At 40.7% G+C, this 19,264-nt stretch overlaps 2 protein-coding genes across 4 annotated transcripts in view; one reads left to right on the top strand and one right to left on the bottom strand.

Annotated features, from left to right (window-relative positions):
* ECHDC1 (enoyl CoA hydratase domain containing 1) overlaps nucleotides 1-8,867 on the top strand; it is a 35,001-nt gene extending 26,134 nt beyond the window's left edge. Inside the window, exon 5 of one of the 2 annotated variants that reach the window (XM_009583825.1) lies at nucleotides 8,198-8,867. In XM_009583825.1, the coding sequence (XP_009582120.1) occupies nucleotides 8,198-8,603 (406 nt within the window). In that variant the 3' untranslated portion in view covers nucleotides 8,604-8,867. The remainder of the gene's footprint in view (nucleotides 1-8,197) is intronic. The other variant, XM_009583824.1, reaches the window with a different exon arrangement.
* Nucleotides 8,868-13,224: 4,357 nt separating this feature from the next.
* Nucleotides 13,225-18,833, bottom strand: RNF146 (ring finger protein 146). 2 transcript variants are annotated; one of them, XM_009583822.1, is made up of 2 exons: nucleotides 18,665-18,833; nucleotides 13,225-14,990 (listed from the first exon to the last, which is right to left on the bottom strand). In XM_009583822.1, the coding sequence occupies exon 2, from the start codon at nucleotides 14,987-14,989 to the stop codon at nucleotides 13,931-13,933; it is 1,059 nt and encodes a 352-aa protein (XP_009582117.1). In that variant the 5' UTR covers nucleotide 14,990; nucleotides 18,665-18,833; the 3' UTR covers nucleotides 13,225-13,930. The 2 variants fall into 2 exon arrangements, with proteins under 2 accessions (XP_009582117.1, XP_009582118.1); XM_009583823.1 differs by lacking the exon at nucleotides 18,665-18,833 and adding an exon at nucleotides 15,474-15,511.
* Between the last annotated feature and the right edge of the window lie 431 nt (nucleotides 18,834-19,264).

Here is a 19,264-nt window from a genome sequence, read left to right as displayed (position 1 = left end):
CTGCTACAGAAAAAGTCTCTTTGTAACTTCCAATATTCAGCTTCATTTATCCCTTTTAGAAGAAATGCAGCTTTTTATAGCATGCTTTTCTCTCTCTGGCCCTACTCCAGGTCTGCTGGGTGAGCTTTCATCCGTAGCTGACTTCTGGGAGATTCTGGTCCCGCAAGACACTGGAAGAGCTGTCTGTGGGTGGCAGCCGGCATGGCAGCGAGCATCACCTGCAGGAGACTTTTGGAGGGCCCTACCTACCTTGTCTTGTTTGAGGCTGCCCTGCTCCCCTTGCAGGATATTAGCAACAGCTCCTTTCCCTGTGTTTGTTTCCTTCCATAATCCCTCTTTCAAACTAACAGTTTTTCTTGGCCTTCGTTTAACCGCTGTCCTTTGATCAGGGAAGTGCTTAAGAAATAAACCTTTTTTCACTTCTCTGGTTGTTCCTACACAATCATGTCTAGACCAGTTTTAGTCTGGGTCTTGCTGGATCACAGAGTGCTCTGCTGCTTTACCATGCTCTTTTTTTGCTGCTGATAGGCCTTTTTTTAATTTTTCTCAGTGCAGGCTTTGCCATTGGTGAGATGCTGGTTTTGGGGGCATGCAGATTTCTGTATCTGCCTATTATAATTTAACTCCTGTTATCCACGGGATCTTTTTCTAGTAACAATATTATTATTTTTGTGCTTCTTCCCTGAAGTGGCTTCTTTTGAAATTGGTAATCTTGCAGCCTCTTTGAGTTGACTCTGTTCCTTTTGGAGCTCATCTTCCATTGAATGTCTGAATGTTTGGGCAATAAATGGTGGAGTTATCCACACCTTAAGCTCCTATTTATTCTCAGAGACCATATTCCTCCTAAAATGGCTCACGTCTATTTAGCAGTTTCTGCTCTGATGTCCCTGTGTTCCATCTCTGCCTCCAACTCTTCTCTTGTTACTCCATCTTCCCGTTTTTTGATCTAGGACTCTACTTTTCAGAATTTGAGCCTCAACCAAATGTTTTATGTCTTTAGATGAAAATATGACTTTGTCATTCTTTCTTCTGCATTTCATTTGACTCTGGGTGATGTGAAAAAGCATGATAGAGTCATGTTATAAATGTTTTTTTTAAGATTTCCTTTGAAGAGTGCATCTCTCATTGTTTAGGTCCATCTGCTCCCCTCTGGGAAGTGGCCTGGGGTTTCCCAGCCAACCCAGAAGAACATTAACTCTTGCTCAAGAAAATACATCTATAATTAGGGTCTATTTTTGGATCGGATTTTGACCCTGATTCTTAGGGATGCATAAAATGCATTGGAAAATCTGGCTGGAGGGCAGAAAGTAAGGTGGTAAAAGCAACGTGCTAGGGAGACTTGAGGTATTTTCTTCTAGACTACTTTATGTAAATATTGATTCTTAGCTGTTGTTGCTAGTGGGGGGGAGAATGGATGCACTAAGAGTGTTACAAAATAATTCAGTAACTATAAATAAAATTTCATATAATCTCTAAGGCAATTTGAAAAGAGCTGTGAGAAAAGAGAACTCTCGTGTTGGTGAGATTTCTTAGGCTGGCATCAAGCCTACTTCTTTGACACAGAGTTTTAGAGCATGCCTAGAACACTCTGTACTTGGGAGGCTGGGTAGGATTTTTTTATTTTGGTTCTTGGGTATCAATTTATTTAAACCTCAAATAAAGAAGGTGTATTGTTTTGTTTTAATCATTAAAAGGATTTGAGAGGGCTGACTTTCGGGTGGGATTATTAAAATAATAGCTGGACCTACTTCTTTCCATTGCATTCCTGTAGTAAAGGTTACAGATTAAAGATCATAAACAGGTTACAGATAAAGATCATTAATGTGCACAGTCTTCTCTTACCCTATTGAAATTCGGGATTGCAGAGCCGCTTTGTGCAATTGTATCTAAGATGTGCACAATGGACATAGTTTCCCCAAATTCTCTTAAACCATTTTGTCTTCATTTTTACATTCTTTTAGGCATCTGTAAAGTGACTATTTGTGACTATTTGCAGAAAGAGCAAAGATTTAGGGGGTTGGTTTTATGATGCCAGTCTGCACGGACTATCACCAAAAGCATGTAGGACAAATCCTTAGTTTTATCGGTTTTACAGTATTTTCACTTTGAAAGTCTCACTTTGTGTTGCCAGAGCTCTGAAGCAGCAATTATTATAATGTGTAATGGTCTTATTCTTTCTCTGCATAGGGCAGAAACATGAGAAGCTCTTCGGGGAGGGGGGAGCAGGGGGAATTAATACTAGCAAGCTGTGCTGGGAAAACGCAGAGCAGTCATGGCTGGCCAATATTCACTGCATTGTTATAGTTTGAAAATCTGCTAAATATAATTAGCAAGCAGTTTTTAAATGTATAATCGAGGCTTTTTGATCCTTTAAAGCCTGTCCAATTAATCAAGTGAGATTGAAAGATAAGTGAAATTATGACTAACTCTTCTCAGGATGAATCCACTGGTTAATATTTTCAGAAAATTAGGAGGGTTTTTTGGTGATAGAGGGTGTAGTTAGATAGCTGAATTTCAGAAAAATCTTTAGCTGTTTTGTCTAGATAATCCCTTTACAGAGTACCTAGGCAATTATTTGATGGTGTAGTGATAAAGAAACTGACGAGACACTGCACTGGATAGGCAGAGACAGATTAATTAGTCCCAACTTGCTTTTTGGAGGAGACTGTCTTATTCTTGAGGGTCTAATTCTAACAGCATCTGTCATGAAAATTGAAGTAAGGACTGGAAACTGCTCATCAGCAACGTTGCTGACTAGCTAAATTATTTTAGTGTAGTACTGCATATTTCTTCTGCAGAATATTCTTCCCACAGTACCTTGCTGCTTCAGAATTCATTTTTTATTGAAAAAATGACTGGTTAATGCAGTTGTTGTTTTAAGGTGAGTTTTTGTAATAACTGTGGAAGACTTTTTTGTGTTGGAATTTTGAACAAGGCTAGAACCAGGTTTTTTTAATTAAAAATAAAACCCTGTACACTCTGCAGTTAAATACTGATGAAAGTATTCCTAGCCTTTCCAGTAAGATTTATGGACCTACGAATATTTTGAGAAACTAAATACTTATACAAGACAAGTTGTCACTATTAGAACACAATGTGGTCATGTAATTAACTGTCATGTAATTAAGTATTTAGGTTTCCAGGTTAGGTCTCTGCAGGCACAAACTGCAGCCTTAACTTTAGTCGGTAGTCTTAATTTCAGCCTTTCTGTGGCTTTGTGAAGATGTCAAGGCAGTGGTTCATATTCAGGTCTTGTCTTCAAGGCTATACTCAGAAATTACTTTTGTTGTTAAAAGATCCTGGAGAAGATAGAGATGAGTTTTGCAGCAAATTGCCAAGGAGCATTCATACACGAGGCCTCAAGAATTTGTATCTTAATGCTAAGGAAGCTCTGTGGTTTCTTACACGTGCATTAACATCTGTCCGTGCGCGGGGGGGAGGGGGGGATAGGTTTTACATATATTAAATGGGAAGGTACATGATCTCTGGTGTATCTTTCTAAGATTTGGAACGCAGATATCAGAGGTGGATTGAACACTAGGTACATGGTAAAACTTGCAGGGCCACCTGCCATGCTACAGCAAATGGGGAGAAGGCAGCTAGCCTGGAGGTTTCCAAGCCGCAGTATGTGCTACGTGAACCGTTCAAGATAGTGTGCAGTTGCAGCAGTGCTTGAGTACTTGTGCGATGGTCCTTGCCCAAGCTTCAGGCTAACAGCACCTGGAGTCCTAATTAATTGCTCCTTACAGTCCGGCTTGCAGGACTGCCACCTGCCGGGGCAAGACCCCTTGGCATCCCTGCCTGAGCCAAGGAACTGAAGCTCCAGAATTGGCTGGCTGCATGTGTAGCAAAGGGGCTGTAGGCATCAGAGGAGACCACCAGGACTTGGGTTTTTGGGCAGGCTAGGTACTCCCAGCATGTGCTGCATAGGTTGCATGGATCATAGGTTTCTTCAGCCCTTTTGTGGCTGAAGGAAGAGCTTTATCCTGCTGTTGGCCGAAGACCCTCTCACACAAGCACAGATGGATCTTTTTTCATGTGCTATGATAGACAGTACAGGAGATCCCAGCTATTCAGATCCTATAGTTGTACTGAACTCTAGATGCCTATGGCAATGCTTTTGCCTCCAATGAAAGATTCAAGGTGACTTCCCTCTTTTATGGAAATGCTCTCGCATCCAACTACCCACTTCTACCTCATCTGAACAGTTATTGTGTTTCAGCCGTCCACTTTAAAGCTTTTTGTTTTTTTTTTTTTTTTGGCAAAGCCAGAGATGCAGTATGCTGCCTAGAAGATATTACTTGATTTATGTGGTGCACTGGACTGACCTGGAATAAAGGGCTTCTGTTTAATCACAAATCGGGGCTTTTGTTGTACAGATAAAGGAACAGGTGGTTTAGTTCTTACTCTGATGCTATAAATTCAACAATCAGAACTCTCCATTGTTTTGTTTTAACTTATTCTAATACCCTAGTTGACTAAAAACATCCCATCTACTGCATGTGTTCAGCAGCACTTTGTGTGTAACAGCAGCACTTTTATTTTTTTGGTGGGTTTTGCATGCATCAGCAGGAGGAGAAGGGAGGTTAGATTACAGATACTACCTGTGTAACTCTCTATCTGCTGCCTGAGTCACAGTCACTTGCTGCAAGAACCCACCACCAATACTGGGATCTCCTGTGCCCCTTGGGATGTTGAAGTGTAAGGAAGATGGAATGAAGTGCAACATGCAGGTGAAGTGATGGGACAGGGACTGTAATTAGAGTGTTGAGAAGGTGCAGTAGGAGAACAGGGAAGAAGTGGACAATGGACTCCAGCTTTCTTGCTCACTTAAGGTCCAGCATGCATTTGAGAGCTGCTGCTGTGGTGGATGGTCCTGGTCGCACTTGCCAAGCAAAGTTACAAAATCCTAAACTAGTTACACCTGAGCTTTTGTCACTTGCAAGCAAGGTCATCAAATTTTCATGCCTACCTGGCAAAACAAGTTCCATTTGCATGATAAACACCATCCACAGATGATGTCATACCTGACCTCTAACAAATTCCTGAACTTGCACTTCCCAGAAGTGTGTATTTTCAAAAGCTTTTTTGGCCACATATCAGCATAGCACGGCTGTTACTTAATTTAACAAGAGTCAATTAAGCTGATACCCTATTGATGAGTGTATTAGAAAAATATACATGTTGGGAAAGTGTATGACTGGATTGTACATCAACTTTGTTCTTCTGTTGTTTGCTAGTTAAAACAAATGTTTGGCCCTTGATAGCCTTCTTTCAGTTACCATTTTCCTGGTGGTTTTCTTTTTTCTTCAATGTCTCTCTTTTCCTGTGCTTAAAATAGTTGCGTGTATGGTTTGGATGGTTGGTTGAAAGCCTTTGATATCAATACTGTATTCTTGCTGTCTTCACTGAGTAGTGACAGTTGGCCAAAATGCTTGTGTGGCTGACCATGACCATTGCTTTTCATGTGTCTAGATGTCTTGCATCTATGTTTTGCAAAAATGTCTAGTTGTATTTTAAATTTTCTTATTATTCCTATAACTTGCTCTACAGCATGTTAAAATTATGGATGTCTTTGAATTGTATCGCAAGGCCTTTGACTCTGTTTTTTGGAGAATTTTCCACTTTGTGTTGGTTTAGTCACCTCATAGTGTAACCAAACAGTATAGAAGTTAGCAGATTTGGTGAGGGAACTTCCTATGACCCAAGGCATAAGCTTTGCTTATTATTTATGTTGATTGGTGTTAGAGAACAGGAGGCCCAAGTATTTGTGGGGGAGATAAAAGTAATCTCCTGCAGTTCTGGCTGCCCTCTCTCAGTATAACCATAGCTGAGAACCAGGTGCTGCAGCACTGCGTGATGCCGGCTGCCTCCCTCCATGGTGTGCCAGTCTAACGCCAGCTAAAAGGAGAAGATTGGAAGTCAGGGGCTGTGTCCTTACGTGACACTGGGAGTCAAACAGGGATGGGAACAAAATCCAGGTTGCTGACAATACGTTTAACGTTTTAGGCATCCTTTTTTCCCATCATGGGTTTCAGAAGCATAGTGGTAGGAGCTTTTAAAATGCATGAAATAGAGGATGGTATTTGTCCCTCCCTAGTAAACTTCATTAGTGCTTTTGCCTTGTCAGAATGCTGAATATGATTCAAACCCAAAGTCCAAGAAAGGGCCAGCACAAACCTTAATATAATCTTAATTCTGCCCAAGGAACTCATTATACCTGTTGGAACAGTTCAGTAACAGAAGTACTATGAAAAGCAGATATGAAAAACTGAGAAAATACATTTTTGTTTACATTTTCAGCTTTCCTGGTATATGCTCCAGCTTCAAGTAGCTGGGAAGTACTTTAGGAAAGGCAAGCATAGCTGTTAGCTCACAGCAAGTGCTGCCTTTGAGGAAGTAACTGTACCTGTTTAAGGATGGGATTTGTTAGGTTGCATTGTTAATGGCAAAAAAAGTTTTCTTCTCACGTGCGTTGCTGGTGATGTGATGTGACAGTCTTACTGACCTGCAGTGGCTGTCTTAGGAGACTGCCTGCAGATTGTCTAGCGTCAGATGCCTAGCTGCACATGACCGCTTCTTTTTTAATGCTTCACATCGCTCAGCACTGCTAGAATTAAACCCTTAATAATGTTTTCATTATTGCTTTCCCAGTGGGACACTGGGTGTCAGCAAATTGCAAAGTAGCTGAGCCAATGAAGGAGCTTTCGAATACTTGCAGAATCTTCCTTGTGGAGAGGAGAGACCTGAGCTCCCTGGGATTTGTTGGGTTTGGGAAGCACTTGCTAATGTTAGCTAAAAGCCTTTCCTCCCCTGCAATAGTCTGCTCTCTTCCTTTTGTCACACAACCTTCCTCCGCTATCTCTACAAAAAGGCTTTCATGCAATCTGGCGTGTCAGCTGTTGCCTTTGTGCATTGTGTTGGGTCTGGGATAAAGCGTAAGCTCTTCAGCCCTGCTGCTTTATAGTACGGCATGAACACTGATGGTGCTCTGGTTAAGAAAAAAGCAACCAAGCAAATTTACAATTAACAATAACTAGAAGTAGTTGCACTTTTAAAGGTTTTCTTTTTCTTTCCCCTTTTACAGCTGATCACCTTGGTATTTTCATTACAGAAGACTGCATTGTTAGGAAACAGACTTGTGTGTGGATCTTAGTATCACACGATTTATCTTCAGAAAGCCCATTAGTGGTTGAAGTAGAAGCTAATCTACTTCACAAGTATAATTTACATCCCTTGTCTTATAAGCAGCAGCAAGCAACCACACTGCAGAACATCATCTTAAGAAAGAGCAAGTACTGATTTGCTTCTATACATCTTTTCTAGATATTTCTATTTCTAGAGGTTTTTTCCACTAACCTAACGTGTGTCACTGTGAACACTGTGCGGAGACAGTACAATCCGCTGCAGCAGAGCTCTTCCAGGGAGATAGCTTAATCAGCCCTAGGGTGAGTTCTTAAATAAGGGAGGTGACAGACTGTAGAAAAGAAGCAAAGATGTGAAATCTTTGAAAAGAGGAATGTGACTCTACCTTCTGGAGGGGAGCAATTTATTACACACTGTCAGGCATAAATAGAAAGCAATTCTATTATACGTTGTGAGCCATAAGAAGAGCGTCCATCCTGACTTCCCTTGCTGTAGTGAGCAGTTAGAAATCAAACTCACATGGACACTCTACGGAACAAAAAAAAACCCCAACTATGCTATAATGAAGCACCGGGGTGCTGACAGAACCTCCGAAGCACAGATCAGTACTAAGACCACAATCCACCCTCTTGAGAAATATGTTTTGTGTGCTAGTTTGCTTGGGTTTTACCCCAACACCTGTTGTTTCAGGCATGGATTAGCAAGGCAGTGTTGGCACTGTGAGTAAGCGTAACGTGCCCTCCGTCTTTGCAATTCTGTTTTCCAACACTCTTTAGAATTGACTACAGGTATCAGCGTGGGCACTAAGCATCTTTACTTGTGGCAGCCTACGTAATCGCATTTTGAGAAGGGCCAAAAGCTGCAGCTAAGGCACCGGGTGATGTAAAAATTACGTTACTCCAGCTCTGGCTGCAATCGGCATGCTGTCAAGTTGTATCAGCCTTTGGAAGCAGAGGGGAGGGGAGGAGAAAATAGGAAATTGAGTGGGGACGAGCTGAACACGGAAGTCGATGCATGGATTGACCTCTGCATGTTTGTTCTTCATTGACAGGTTGATGACGCCTGGGAGTGAAATTCGATTTGTCCATAAGCACATGGGTCTGGTGCCAGGCTGGGGAGGAGGTGCCCGGCTGGTGCGGATCGTCGGCAGCAGGGCTGCCCTCCGGCTGCTGAGTGGGGCTGTCAGGGTGGACCCCGAGAGAGCTTTGTGCCTTGGGCTCTCAGAGGAGACATTGTCATCTTCAGATGAAACCGGAGCGTTAGAAGAAGCCCAAGCCTGGCTGAATCAGTACACAGAGGGTCCAGCCAGCGTGATTCGGGCTATGAAAAAGGTAGTGACAGCGGGAAGAGAGCTACCAATGGAAGCTGCCCTAAGGACAGAGAAGGATGTTTTTGGAATTTTATGGGGTGGGCCTGCCAATTTGCAGGCATTGGTTAGAAAACCAAAGCATAAATGATGGTCAATGAATAAGAAATGTTCTTGACCTTTTTGCAAACAAAGTTTTCACTAAAGCAGGCATTAAACTGAATCATTTAAGGACTTGTTCATTTAAACTGGCATTAACATTCCGTTGTTCACGTCAGGCAGACATATTTGGTGTGCAACCACAGAGAAATCCCCGGCAGATTCTTTACTGTCCTAATCACCCACTGAATGGAAATTAGTGAAATTAGTATGTAAAGGTAAATACTGTGCTGAGAATAAAACTATAATTCTTCTGGAATGAGGCTGAAGATTATTTTCTTTAGAGTTAATTTTGTTTTTCTAACTGGTATGGAAATCTTTTAAGCAAAGATATGAGATTTATTTATCTGCAGAACAGGTGCACCTAAAGCTGCAAAATATGAGTTCCGCAATGTGAAACCAGTGTCTTTAAGCAGCTTTGAAGGGATGATGACTGGCGAGATGATAGTTTTTATTTTTTCATCTTCAGTCAGTTCTTTGTATAATTGCTGAGAAAGTATTCAAGGATACTTCAATTTTAATGGTGATTTTTACAGGAGAAGCTCTAACTTACTGAGGAGCTTATAGCCCTCATTCACTGACACTGATTCAGGTCTTTAAAGGCATTTAAGTGTCTTCTCACTGCTCGAGTAACCAACTACCTACATACACATCTGGACATTCCCATAGCCTGGACCTGTGCTGCTGAGCATGTGCAAAGCTGCTGACCTAATTTTTTACACAGAATCTAGTTGAAATCTTGGAAGGCCATGATGTATCATTCTCCCAGGTGGGGTGTCCTTGACTGACTGGATGGTCTGAAAACTTCAGCATTCTGGAAAGACTTGTGTGTGGATCTGTCTACGTCTTACTTCAGAGTATTTTTACTGGTAGGGCATACGCTGGTGACTGTGCAAGTAATAACTCCGTGGGGCAGGTTTTCCCTTTAGAAATTAGAAACTGACACCGGGTCCCTGCTTTGGCAGATGATTCTTAAAATGAAACATCTGTGAGAGCAAAAACATGCAGACATATCCATGACTGAGAGTTTCCTGTACTGTTGGTTAGGATGCACTTGTTTCTAAATCCAGCAGGGGCTGAGATCTGAGCCCAGGACCCAAGTACTCCAGGGGAGCATGTTAAGGAGGAAGCTTTGGGCTACGTGCTGCTGACGTGCATTCTCGCTCTGACCGGGCATAAGCAACTCTCGATACATGGAGCAAGCTCCCTTAGGAAAAGGAGGCAATTCCTTGGATGGAAATCCATGTTACGATTTCTACAGTGTGGCAGGATTCCTGAGTTGTAGACAGCGAGGTAACTGTACATATGTTTGAGGATCTTGGGACAGATCAATGACGGGAATTAGGCTTGGACTGCCTGTTAAGTTTCTGCAGCTTTTGAGCAGATGCTGTGCTCTGCTGGGGATGTTTTACTATATGGCTTTCGCAGCAGGGAGTGTGTATAGCCTGAAGCAACCAAAAGAAATGCTGAAGAAAGGGATGCGTGTTGAGCTGGCACCTCAGGGAGGGTAAGGAACTTACTCTGCCCTCTTGATCTTGCCTGTTTGCCTTCACACCTGAAGCTGCTGCTGGAGGAAGATTTCAAATCTCCCTTCTCCAAAAATAAAGTTCAATTTTTACTTCCAGGTTACGGTTAGAGAAGAGACAGGAATGGGAACATAGGGAGAGAGTAGTGATCTGGTTTGTCCCTCTTTCTGCCCCCCTCCTCCCTCTTTTATCCAATAGCTCAGTTGTTAGTCCCCGGTGCAGCTGGATTCTTTCCCTTCTTCTAAAGGACTTCAAACCCATGACTTCTGAAGTACAGATGTTTTAATATAGTCAGGCAGTTGAACGAGACCTGTGCTGCCAGTAAGTGAAACTCAGTATGTACACCTGGTGGGGAGCTCTTTTCCATTTTGATTTGTAGACAATGAGCTTACTTCTCCTTTCAGCAAATGCATTTCGCCAGCCATCCTCTCTGATTTGTATCAAAGGCCAATGTTTGCTTCTAAGAACAGGACAAATAATTAACTAGTTCTGAGTAAGACATTTTCAGAAAAGGCTACAGAAACTCATTTTGTCCTCTGGTCTGTTGGAATCACAAATATACCAAACATAGCTACAGGAGATTCTGAAGATAATTACAGGTGTTTGTTTTGATCAAGGATTTTGTGAGCAGCCTAATACCATATTCTCTGGTTTCTTTTCTGTTTTAAAAGCAAGTACAGCCCTTCGTATGAAAACCAGCCTAACTAAATTACCATGAGTGCTAGCACAAGAGCTCCAGAATGAGTGAAATAGAATCCCATTTTACCAATTTCAAACCTAAATGCTTTATTTCATAGAATACTTGCTTATCATCTTAAAGTGACAAGTACCTGTAACCAGCAGCTGATAAGCATTTGTATTTTCTTTACAATTATTAAAGACTACAAGCTTCATCTGTTTTTGTTCCCCTTCAGAAATGGCCTAAAAATAAACAAGCACTAAATGCACAAAATAAATTAGAAACCTCAAAATTGATACTCTCAAACCCCTAATTAAATGGTGTGCTAGCTTTTTTATTTCCTAGGGGCTAGTTTGCCAGGTCCCTCCTAAGCAAACTAGGTTTCCTATTACATTGTAAAATGCCTGTCTTGTTCCCTTGCCTCTGTGTACTGAGACAGCCCACGTGCTTAATGGGAGGGTGGATTCTGTGCCAGGCGTTTAAAGGTTGGATGCTGGGGATCACTTTTAGCAATACAGATACTTTATCATATTTGCTGCTGATAGAAATACACTTGCCAAATGGGCAAGCTAGTTAAGCTAGGTGTTCTTGCTGAATGCTTGGTTCACTATGTGATTTTTTTACCACGACATAGATTCCTGTGTCTGTGGTTATCTGTTCTCCTGGAAATAAGAGAGATGTGGTAGATTTTATAGTATCTTAATATAAATAAAAACTATCATCTCATCCATATTTTAATTTCCTTTTTCCTCTCCATTCTGCTCCACTGTGCATTTCTCTAGCTATGCTGTACAAGTTGAAACTCACTTAATGTATGGAGTTACAGAAAAACCACATAATGCAGTGTGGCTGTGGCTTAGCTAAAATTGACAGAGAACACATCTCCTACTGAAGGTAATGGTTTAAATGTAAGATGGGAATTACCGGTTACTACTTTTTCCTAGCTTGATCTGGGGAGTGCATTTGCCACTCTGATGATGATTGGCTATTAAGCTCTCAGCAGCCTTACTTTAACTAATTTTAGTACTTCACAGCTGCAATCAGCCAGCAGGAGCCAAAAGCAGCATCATGGGTGTTCAGCTGAACAGAGGTCTGCCTCTCTACTTTGGTCAAGAACCCCCAAGGATAATCACTGATAAAATTATTTGTAGACTGACTGGGCTGAAAATCCCAAAATTCAGTATATAGCAAGTCAAGCTCTTGTATTTTGCTTCTTGCTTTCTTCAACAGTACATACCCTCACATGAAGTAAAATGTGTGCACATGGCAGAAGTGTTCTTACTGAATGTTTTTGCAGCACAAAGTCAGACTTTGATTACAGCCACTGTGTGCTAACTCAAAACAGAGAAATAAGACAGCTAGCAACTAACAAATAGAAGAAAAAACATTCCATCCTCTTTCCTTCTGAAGACCATATTAGTGGCTTATTTCCTTACGAAACGGGAAGGTGATTGTAAAAATCTGTGATCAGTTAGCTGAGAAAGAAGGAAATCTTCCTTATCCCATCCTAGCCTCCTCTGTGCTTTCCTTTGTTCACTGACCCACGGATCTCACCTGTGGGCAGAGGAAACAAACTGGAGGGCTGGCATAGCTTTGCCCAAGATTAGACACATCAGCCATCATTACAGTAAGGAGAACATTTTAGAAGTTCAAATCTACCATTTTTAAAAATCAGCCTTTCTAATTCCCTTCAAATGGTTGTTTGCCTACAGCAGCTTTTGTCTGAAGATGTGTAGTACCTATGTATCAGCTACTGTCCCTTTCTATTCAGGGACATGTGTACTAAGAATTGGAGTTTAATCAGCTCTATTTTAAAGATTGAGTCCAGAATCAACTAATGCTGTTCCTCAATTTGAAAAAATGTAAACCAACTGCCATAGACAGAAAAGACAAGCTGTGCTTTTCAAGATCTGGCTTCTAACCTTCTCTAATACACAGAAGTCAGTTTGTAGCAATCTATGGGGAGATGCATTTCTAATACAAGCACAAAACTACCTTTTCTGTGCTGCCATTAGTTTTGCTATGAAGAACAGATAAACAGCAATATAGTCCTTAACATCCATGTTCTTTGTTATAGGGTCAAGTTTGATAACTTACGCTCTTTTATTTCAACATTTCTGCTGTTAAAATAAGGCTGTGTGTGATACTTCTGCCTGCATTAACAGTGAAGCAAGTTGATCAGCTCTTCAGATGAGAAGCGAGTGTTAAGCCCATGTGAGCATTAAACCTGCAACTCACGATTTTTCAGTAGAAAGACGTACTCCTACGGTGTTGTGTTTGAGAGACAGCCAGTCAGGGATGCAAGAGCTTCAAGATACCACTCGGAGCCAGTCATCCCTTTTGGCAAACACAGAAAGCTGTGATCGTTTTCTTTAAAGTGAAGTTCAATTAAACTGGAGACATATCTAAGATTGTTACTGATAAAATGTAGTTTTATTAAATTATAAATTCCGTAACAAAAACGAGACAGATCAAGAAAGACCTCAAAAACAAAACTACAAAGACTAGATGGCAAAGCCAGTGAAAATGCCATGAAGAGTGTATAGGTAAGAATTTGCAACAAAAGTTAACAGCATATTTACATTTCCACTGAAGGAAGGTAAATGATTGCTCATCTAGTAAAAACACATTTTAACTCCAAACTCACATCTATTTTCTCACATTAAATTAAGCATCCTGTTCACACCCAACATCTTGCCTGCTCCCACATTGCCTTAGTGTTCTTTTCATACATCAATCCATGCAGAAAGTAGTAAGACACTTAATGCAACACTCAGATAATGAAGACAATTCAAGTTGTACAGTAGATATACATTGGCCAAAAAGGGATCGAGTATCTCCAAGGGGAAAATGGTATGAAATAAACACAAGACATTTTCAAGAAAACTGGGTATTGCTAAGCAGCTTTCAAACCATTAACAAGACAACCCAGTTTCCTACAGTTAGAGTCTTCCAGCTGAGACATGTTAAGAGACTTAAGTTAAACAGGCCAAATCTGTTTCTCCCCTTCACCCCACCCTCCCACCAAACACACTGCTAGGTTTGAGTGCAATGCCAACGTGGACAGAAAATTTACAGATACAGGACTGGGTTTTTAATCGCATGGCTCTAGATTTAAACTTCAGTGACGGTGCACTGTCCATCTGGCCTTCTAGATCTTACACTTGTGTTTACCACCCCGCCCCCTGCCACTGGTCTATCCGCTCCTGACTGGCTTGCATTTGCGTTCAAGTGTCTCTGCTGGACAGAGGACGGGCGTTGCTGAAGGTGGGCAGACACATCCTCGCTATCGCTGCTAGCATCCGATTCGGTCTCCTCAACAGAGGTGTCAGGGGCTGGCACCCTACCAGAAGATGATGATTCGTGGTCTTCTTCTCCCTCTCCCCTATGACTCCTTTCAGCCATACTGTCTCCATTTATTTGCAAGTGGGCAAAAGAGTTCTCTAGAGAATTGCTTGCATCAGGTGATGGCGTTGAAGGACTCATCAGCTGACCATCTAGTGATGGCACAGGCCTAGCAGAAATGGATGCTAGAGGCTGCACAGCTGCAGCCCCCGGAGTCGGCGTGCTGTCTGCACCATCAGCAGAGCTCTCTCTTGCCAGGTTGACAGTGTTAGCATCACAGTCCAACCTCAACCCAGCCACTCCCTTCTTTGGTATATCTATGATGTCCCGTTTTATTTTTCTGCGGCGTCCATGCTCATTTCTCCTATACTGAACCATATTTTCAAGATCTGCTACGTATAAAAACCCAGCGATTAGCATTTCAGTGCTCTTTTTACCCTTGGAAAAGGCATCTTCCAGCTCTCTGCTGGTTCGTTCATCATACTGCCACCAACCATTTCTACCTTCGTAGTACCATGCATATTCTCCATTGCCTCTGCTTGCTGCTTTGAGTTCTTCTGGTGACAATAAGGTTGGCTTGTCAAGAAAATCCTCTGGAATCTCCTGCCGGCAGAGTGCACATCGTTTCCCAAGCCAAGAAGCTCCCTTCACACACAGATAGCAGAAAACGTGTTTACAAGGCAGACTTACTGGATGGACACATGTTTGCAGACAGATAGCACATTCGGGGACTGTCAGGGAAGGTGCTGCGTTAGCACACGACTCATTTGTCTTCCTATTTGTGGGAAGCATGTTGATCGAATGATCTATTTCGCCACAGCCAGCCATCCTGCAGAGGATCAAAGACAAGATTTAAATCAGTTTATTGTGTCAACCTAAACTGGCACCTTACATCACCTTTGACCTCAACATCCACAGAATGAGATGCTTACCTTAAATTAAGGTAAGTTATCATTTATGAAGCTCAACTCAAAGAAACCGACAGGTTAACATTCTGTTTCCTGAGCTGACAGACTAAATCAAGTACTGGGAGAATTTCTTTTGCTAATCACCAATCTTTATCTGTTTCATTTTCAGCACGTTATCATGCCAAGTTAGAAAACAAATTTTGGAATTTCCTCTGTTCTTTCTCTGAAGTAGCGATGATTAATGAACCTCCAGTCAGCCAGTTACTTTGGAGTCTCCTCAGGAAATTTAAAGAAGCTATGATTCTTTCCTCAAGAGGTGATCTATAGCTGAAAACACTGAACTTAAAACAATCTTCACAGTATTGGTGATCATCCATTTGATTAAGGGATTGCCTGAACCGAACCTCAGACTAGCTTTCCACAGTAGAAAATATGCCTGGCAGCAGCACCCGGCTGAAGTATTCCCCCACTCTGTTTCTCAGTCCCCATGCACCACGGTATACCATCCCTCAAACCGGGCTCAAAACAACCACAGGGCTGCAGAAAGAACCAGATTTGAAAACTGAGGTGGCTTTTTCAAAAGACACCCTGGATTCCTTTTTCTTAAACATCAAGTGAACTCCCTGATATAGCTAAGTGCATCTCAGAAGGAATCATTGCAGCCCAGCAGAAGGAGCAGTATATCACAGAAGACACACAACCATGATTTGATTGGTTTGTGAAGTCATTGCCTCTACCTTCTCTGGCCATATCTAATTTCTGTCATTAAAGATGATTTTGTAACCAACTGTAAGAGAGCAGGGAATGCAAAACTGTGTCACTTCGGCATGGTGTAGGATTTCAGTAGTTGAAAAATTCTAGCCTAAATATGCAAATGCCTTCTCAACTACATTTTTGCCATGGCAATCTTTCACAGTCTGTTTCATGGTAACTTTCCTTTTATGTTCTTATTTATTAGCAATCAAAACCAAACACCAGATATCAAATGAGGGAGAAGAACAGGCTTTGGGGGATGGGGCCTAGAAAGGTGCCTTTTTTAATTTAAATCCCCAAGGAACTTTGAGGCTGATATTCAGCAAAACAGCCTTTCAGTGAAACTAGTCTTCGTTGTACAAGCAACTAGGAATAGTTCATGCAAAACTATCACAGGCATGTGGGCCAAAAGGGACCTTTAGAGGTCACGTAGTCCACTTTCCTGCTCCACATGGTACTACCACCAATACTAGATCAGATCAGCTGTGGCTTTGTCTAGCTGAGGTTTTTTGAAACCTGCAAGGACGGAGATACCACAACCTCCCTGGACGGCCTGTTCTAGTGTTATACACATTTCTAGCAGAATGTGTTACTTCAAGAGAAAATGCCTAGTGTTACTGTAAAAGCCTCCACTGCTTTAAACATCTTATGAATGCAAATACATGCTGGGATTAAGAAAAAAAAAATTATGCTCCGGTATCTGTATTTATCTTTACAATAATGTATTAAGTGCTATTTACTTAAAAATGTATTTCTGTATGCTGTCTGTTCCCTTCTATCACTATAATTTCCTCTTGAAAGACCAATGCCTCTTTAATCCATTTTTTATCAAATCATTCTTTTAAAAGCTCTACAGCTCAAATATTTTTTTCCTCAAGTAGCACATAATTGTATCCACCTATGTTTCAGTTTCATATCTGAATTTCTTTCTCTTAGATTAAAGACCAATCTGCATATTAGTTCTTAAATCAGCATGCTAGATACAGACACAGCATTACCTACCACCTGGAAACCGTCTTTTTATTGTACAGTACACATCCATCTGCGAGATCCACGCTAACAATGTTGTGAACAAGTTGCTTTCTGGGAGCCTCATACTTTTGAGGTTATATTTTGCACCAAAACTAGGGTTTTATAACGAGAAACTTATTAGAAAAAAGGGGGAGGAAAAGCTATTGAGATTTCAGAATACCCACGAATACAACTCAACCAGTATCTCACAACAGAAAAGCTGAAAAGAGAAATCCATGTATTGATTAATTTGTGCTAACCATGGCTGAGGTAAAGGATCTGAATTTTCAAGTGCTCCCATAATGAGATACTACTGTGCAAAAAGGCACAGCAGCAAAGATTTTTACTTCCACGCTACAGTTTTACAAAAGGCTGCTTCTCCCTGAATACACTTTATAAGGTTATCCTTTTCAGAGTCAAAGAAAAGATTAAAACAACCTGTAGATAAGTAACTTCTATACAAGTCGCGTTATCATAATTAAGATATTGGAGGCGATTAAAATGCAGTGCTGGGATTAAAAATGCAATGCATTTTGACAAATCAAATTCTGATACCATGAGCTAACTTACTAGTAAACTAAAAGCAGAGTGAAAGTTCTCACCTGTTCACTGAAAGCACAAAAATGCTAACATTTGAACTGTGCTCAGTGGGTTATCCATTAATTTGAGGGTTCTTTGATTCCTTACTAGATCAAGACAATAATGCAGGATACGAAAAGAAAGGAGTAAATGCCTTATCTTGAAATTCCTATGTGATTTTTAAGGACTCGGAGGAAAATGTTATGTGTAAAATGAATACAGCTGGAGGAGTAAACCCTTATCTCTAAGCAAGTGCTACCCAGCAACATAAAACTCTTAAAAGATAAGCACAACTGCAGTTGCATGTGCTCAGAATGCAGGACAATTACGCACTTGAAGATTCCTATCAACTAAATTGATGCTGTCTCACTTTTTGTTTTTAAAGGAAGATCTTAGTTAATCCTTTTTTGTTTACCTTTTTAAATATCAAATCTAGGTTGCAGAGTTTGTTTATAAGCTGGTATGAGGATGTACATATAGATTTTTATTGAAGAGGTAATCCTTCAGAAAGGAGGAAAAACATCTAGGACTGCTATTCTTCCACGTTATGGCTGTGGAAGCATTTTCATTGCAACTTCATGGTATTAAGAACTAAACAAAACTGACCGCAGAATATTTTTCCTGCAATTAAGAGCAATATTTTATAACAAGGTTTAACCAAAGCAGGCTTCATATTAGTACTGCTATCAAACAGCAAAGCTCTGTTTTTTGGAGGACTGGGTTCCCTTAAGTCACTTCTGGCAACAGGGAAAATTACATTATTGAATAGTGAGGCTAAAAATTGATCAAACTCAAGGACAAGTTCTAAACATAATTTTATTTGAAGTATTTAGATCCTCAATTCAGGTATAAATAAAGGAACAATAAGCATCTGAACATTGCATTTTAACATAAATACAGCCTAAAGCCAACTAAGAAGGAGCTAGTCCACAATTTTGCGAGATCCCACCTCTCTATTATCCTTTTGTAGGTTTTTTTATTTTTAATATTATAACATGTATTTAATTTGTAAGCTTAGGGTGCACAGCCTAGAGCGCCTTCATCTACACACAAAGTATGGAAGAGATGATGTATAAAAACTATATGAAAAGACCCAAGGCCTTCTAGGACTCTATTGGAAGAAAAACTAAATTCCCACAAAACCTCCTCAAAACTGAGTAATTTTTCAAACTCCTGGTCAAATTCTAACTGCAACTAAGCAGTCTGTCAAGGAGCTGACACGTATAAGTCCGTTAACAAAACAACAGCTTACTTTTTCTGAATAATTTCTACTGAAGCATGCCACAAGTCTAAAATGTCCTCTCTTCAGATGTCTCCAGCTAGGACAGCTAGGATGGCCGGTCCTCTTTCCCAAGGCTGGCTCATTCCTTACTTGTCCTGCCCAACGGTACACTACAGTGTTTCAGCTTCTCTGCAAACTAATGGAAAGCAAATAATACCACCATTACAATGTTGTACAGAGGTATGAGCAAGCAAATACAATGCCATGGTCCTGTTACAGAAAAGAAATTACTGTGCTTTCATTTACCTGATGCAGGCTATTTTCAATAAAAATATTTTCAATAAAACCGACTTCTGTTTTATTTTTTGCAATAACCAACTTTGGCCCACAGTTTTGATGTCAATTATTTTGATGTCTGACTTAAGCAAATTATCTTCTTCTAAAGTATTATAAAGGCAATTATCTGTAACTATAATAAGTTAATGGCTCATTTCCATAAAGTGACCATGTACACAAAAGGAGAAACAAGACCAAAGTTAGGAGCATGTTATGTTTATGCAGATTTAACCTCTAATAAATGACTCCTTATATTCAGAGAATTTAAAAAGTCACAATGCCTTCCTAAACCTG

Source organism: Fulmarus glacialis, unplaced genomic scaffold, assembly GCF_000690835.1.
Source record: "Fulmarus glacialis isolate BGI_N327 unplaced genomic scaffold, ASM69083v1 scaffold26298, whole genome shotgun sequence".
NCBI classification, from domain to species: domain Eukaryota; kingdom Metazoa; phylum Chordata; class Aves; order Procellariiformes; family Procellariidae; genus Fulmarus; species Fulmarus glacialis.
This window is presented reverse-complemented; position numbering and strand designations above follow the sequence as displayed.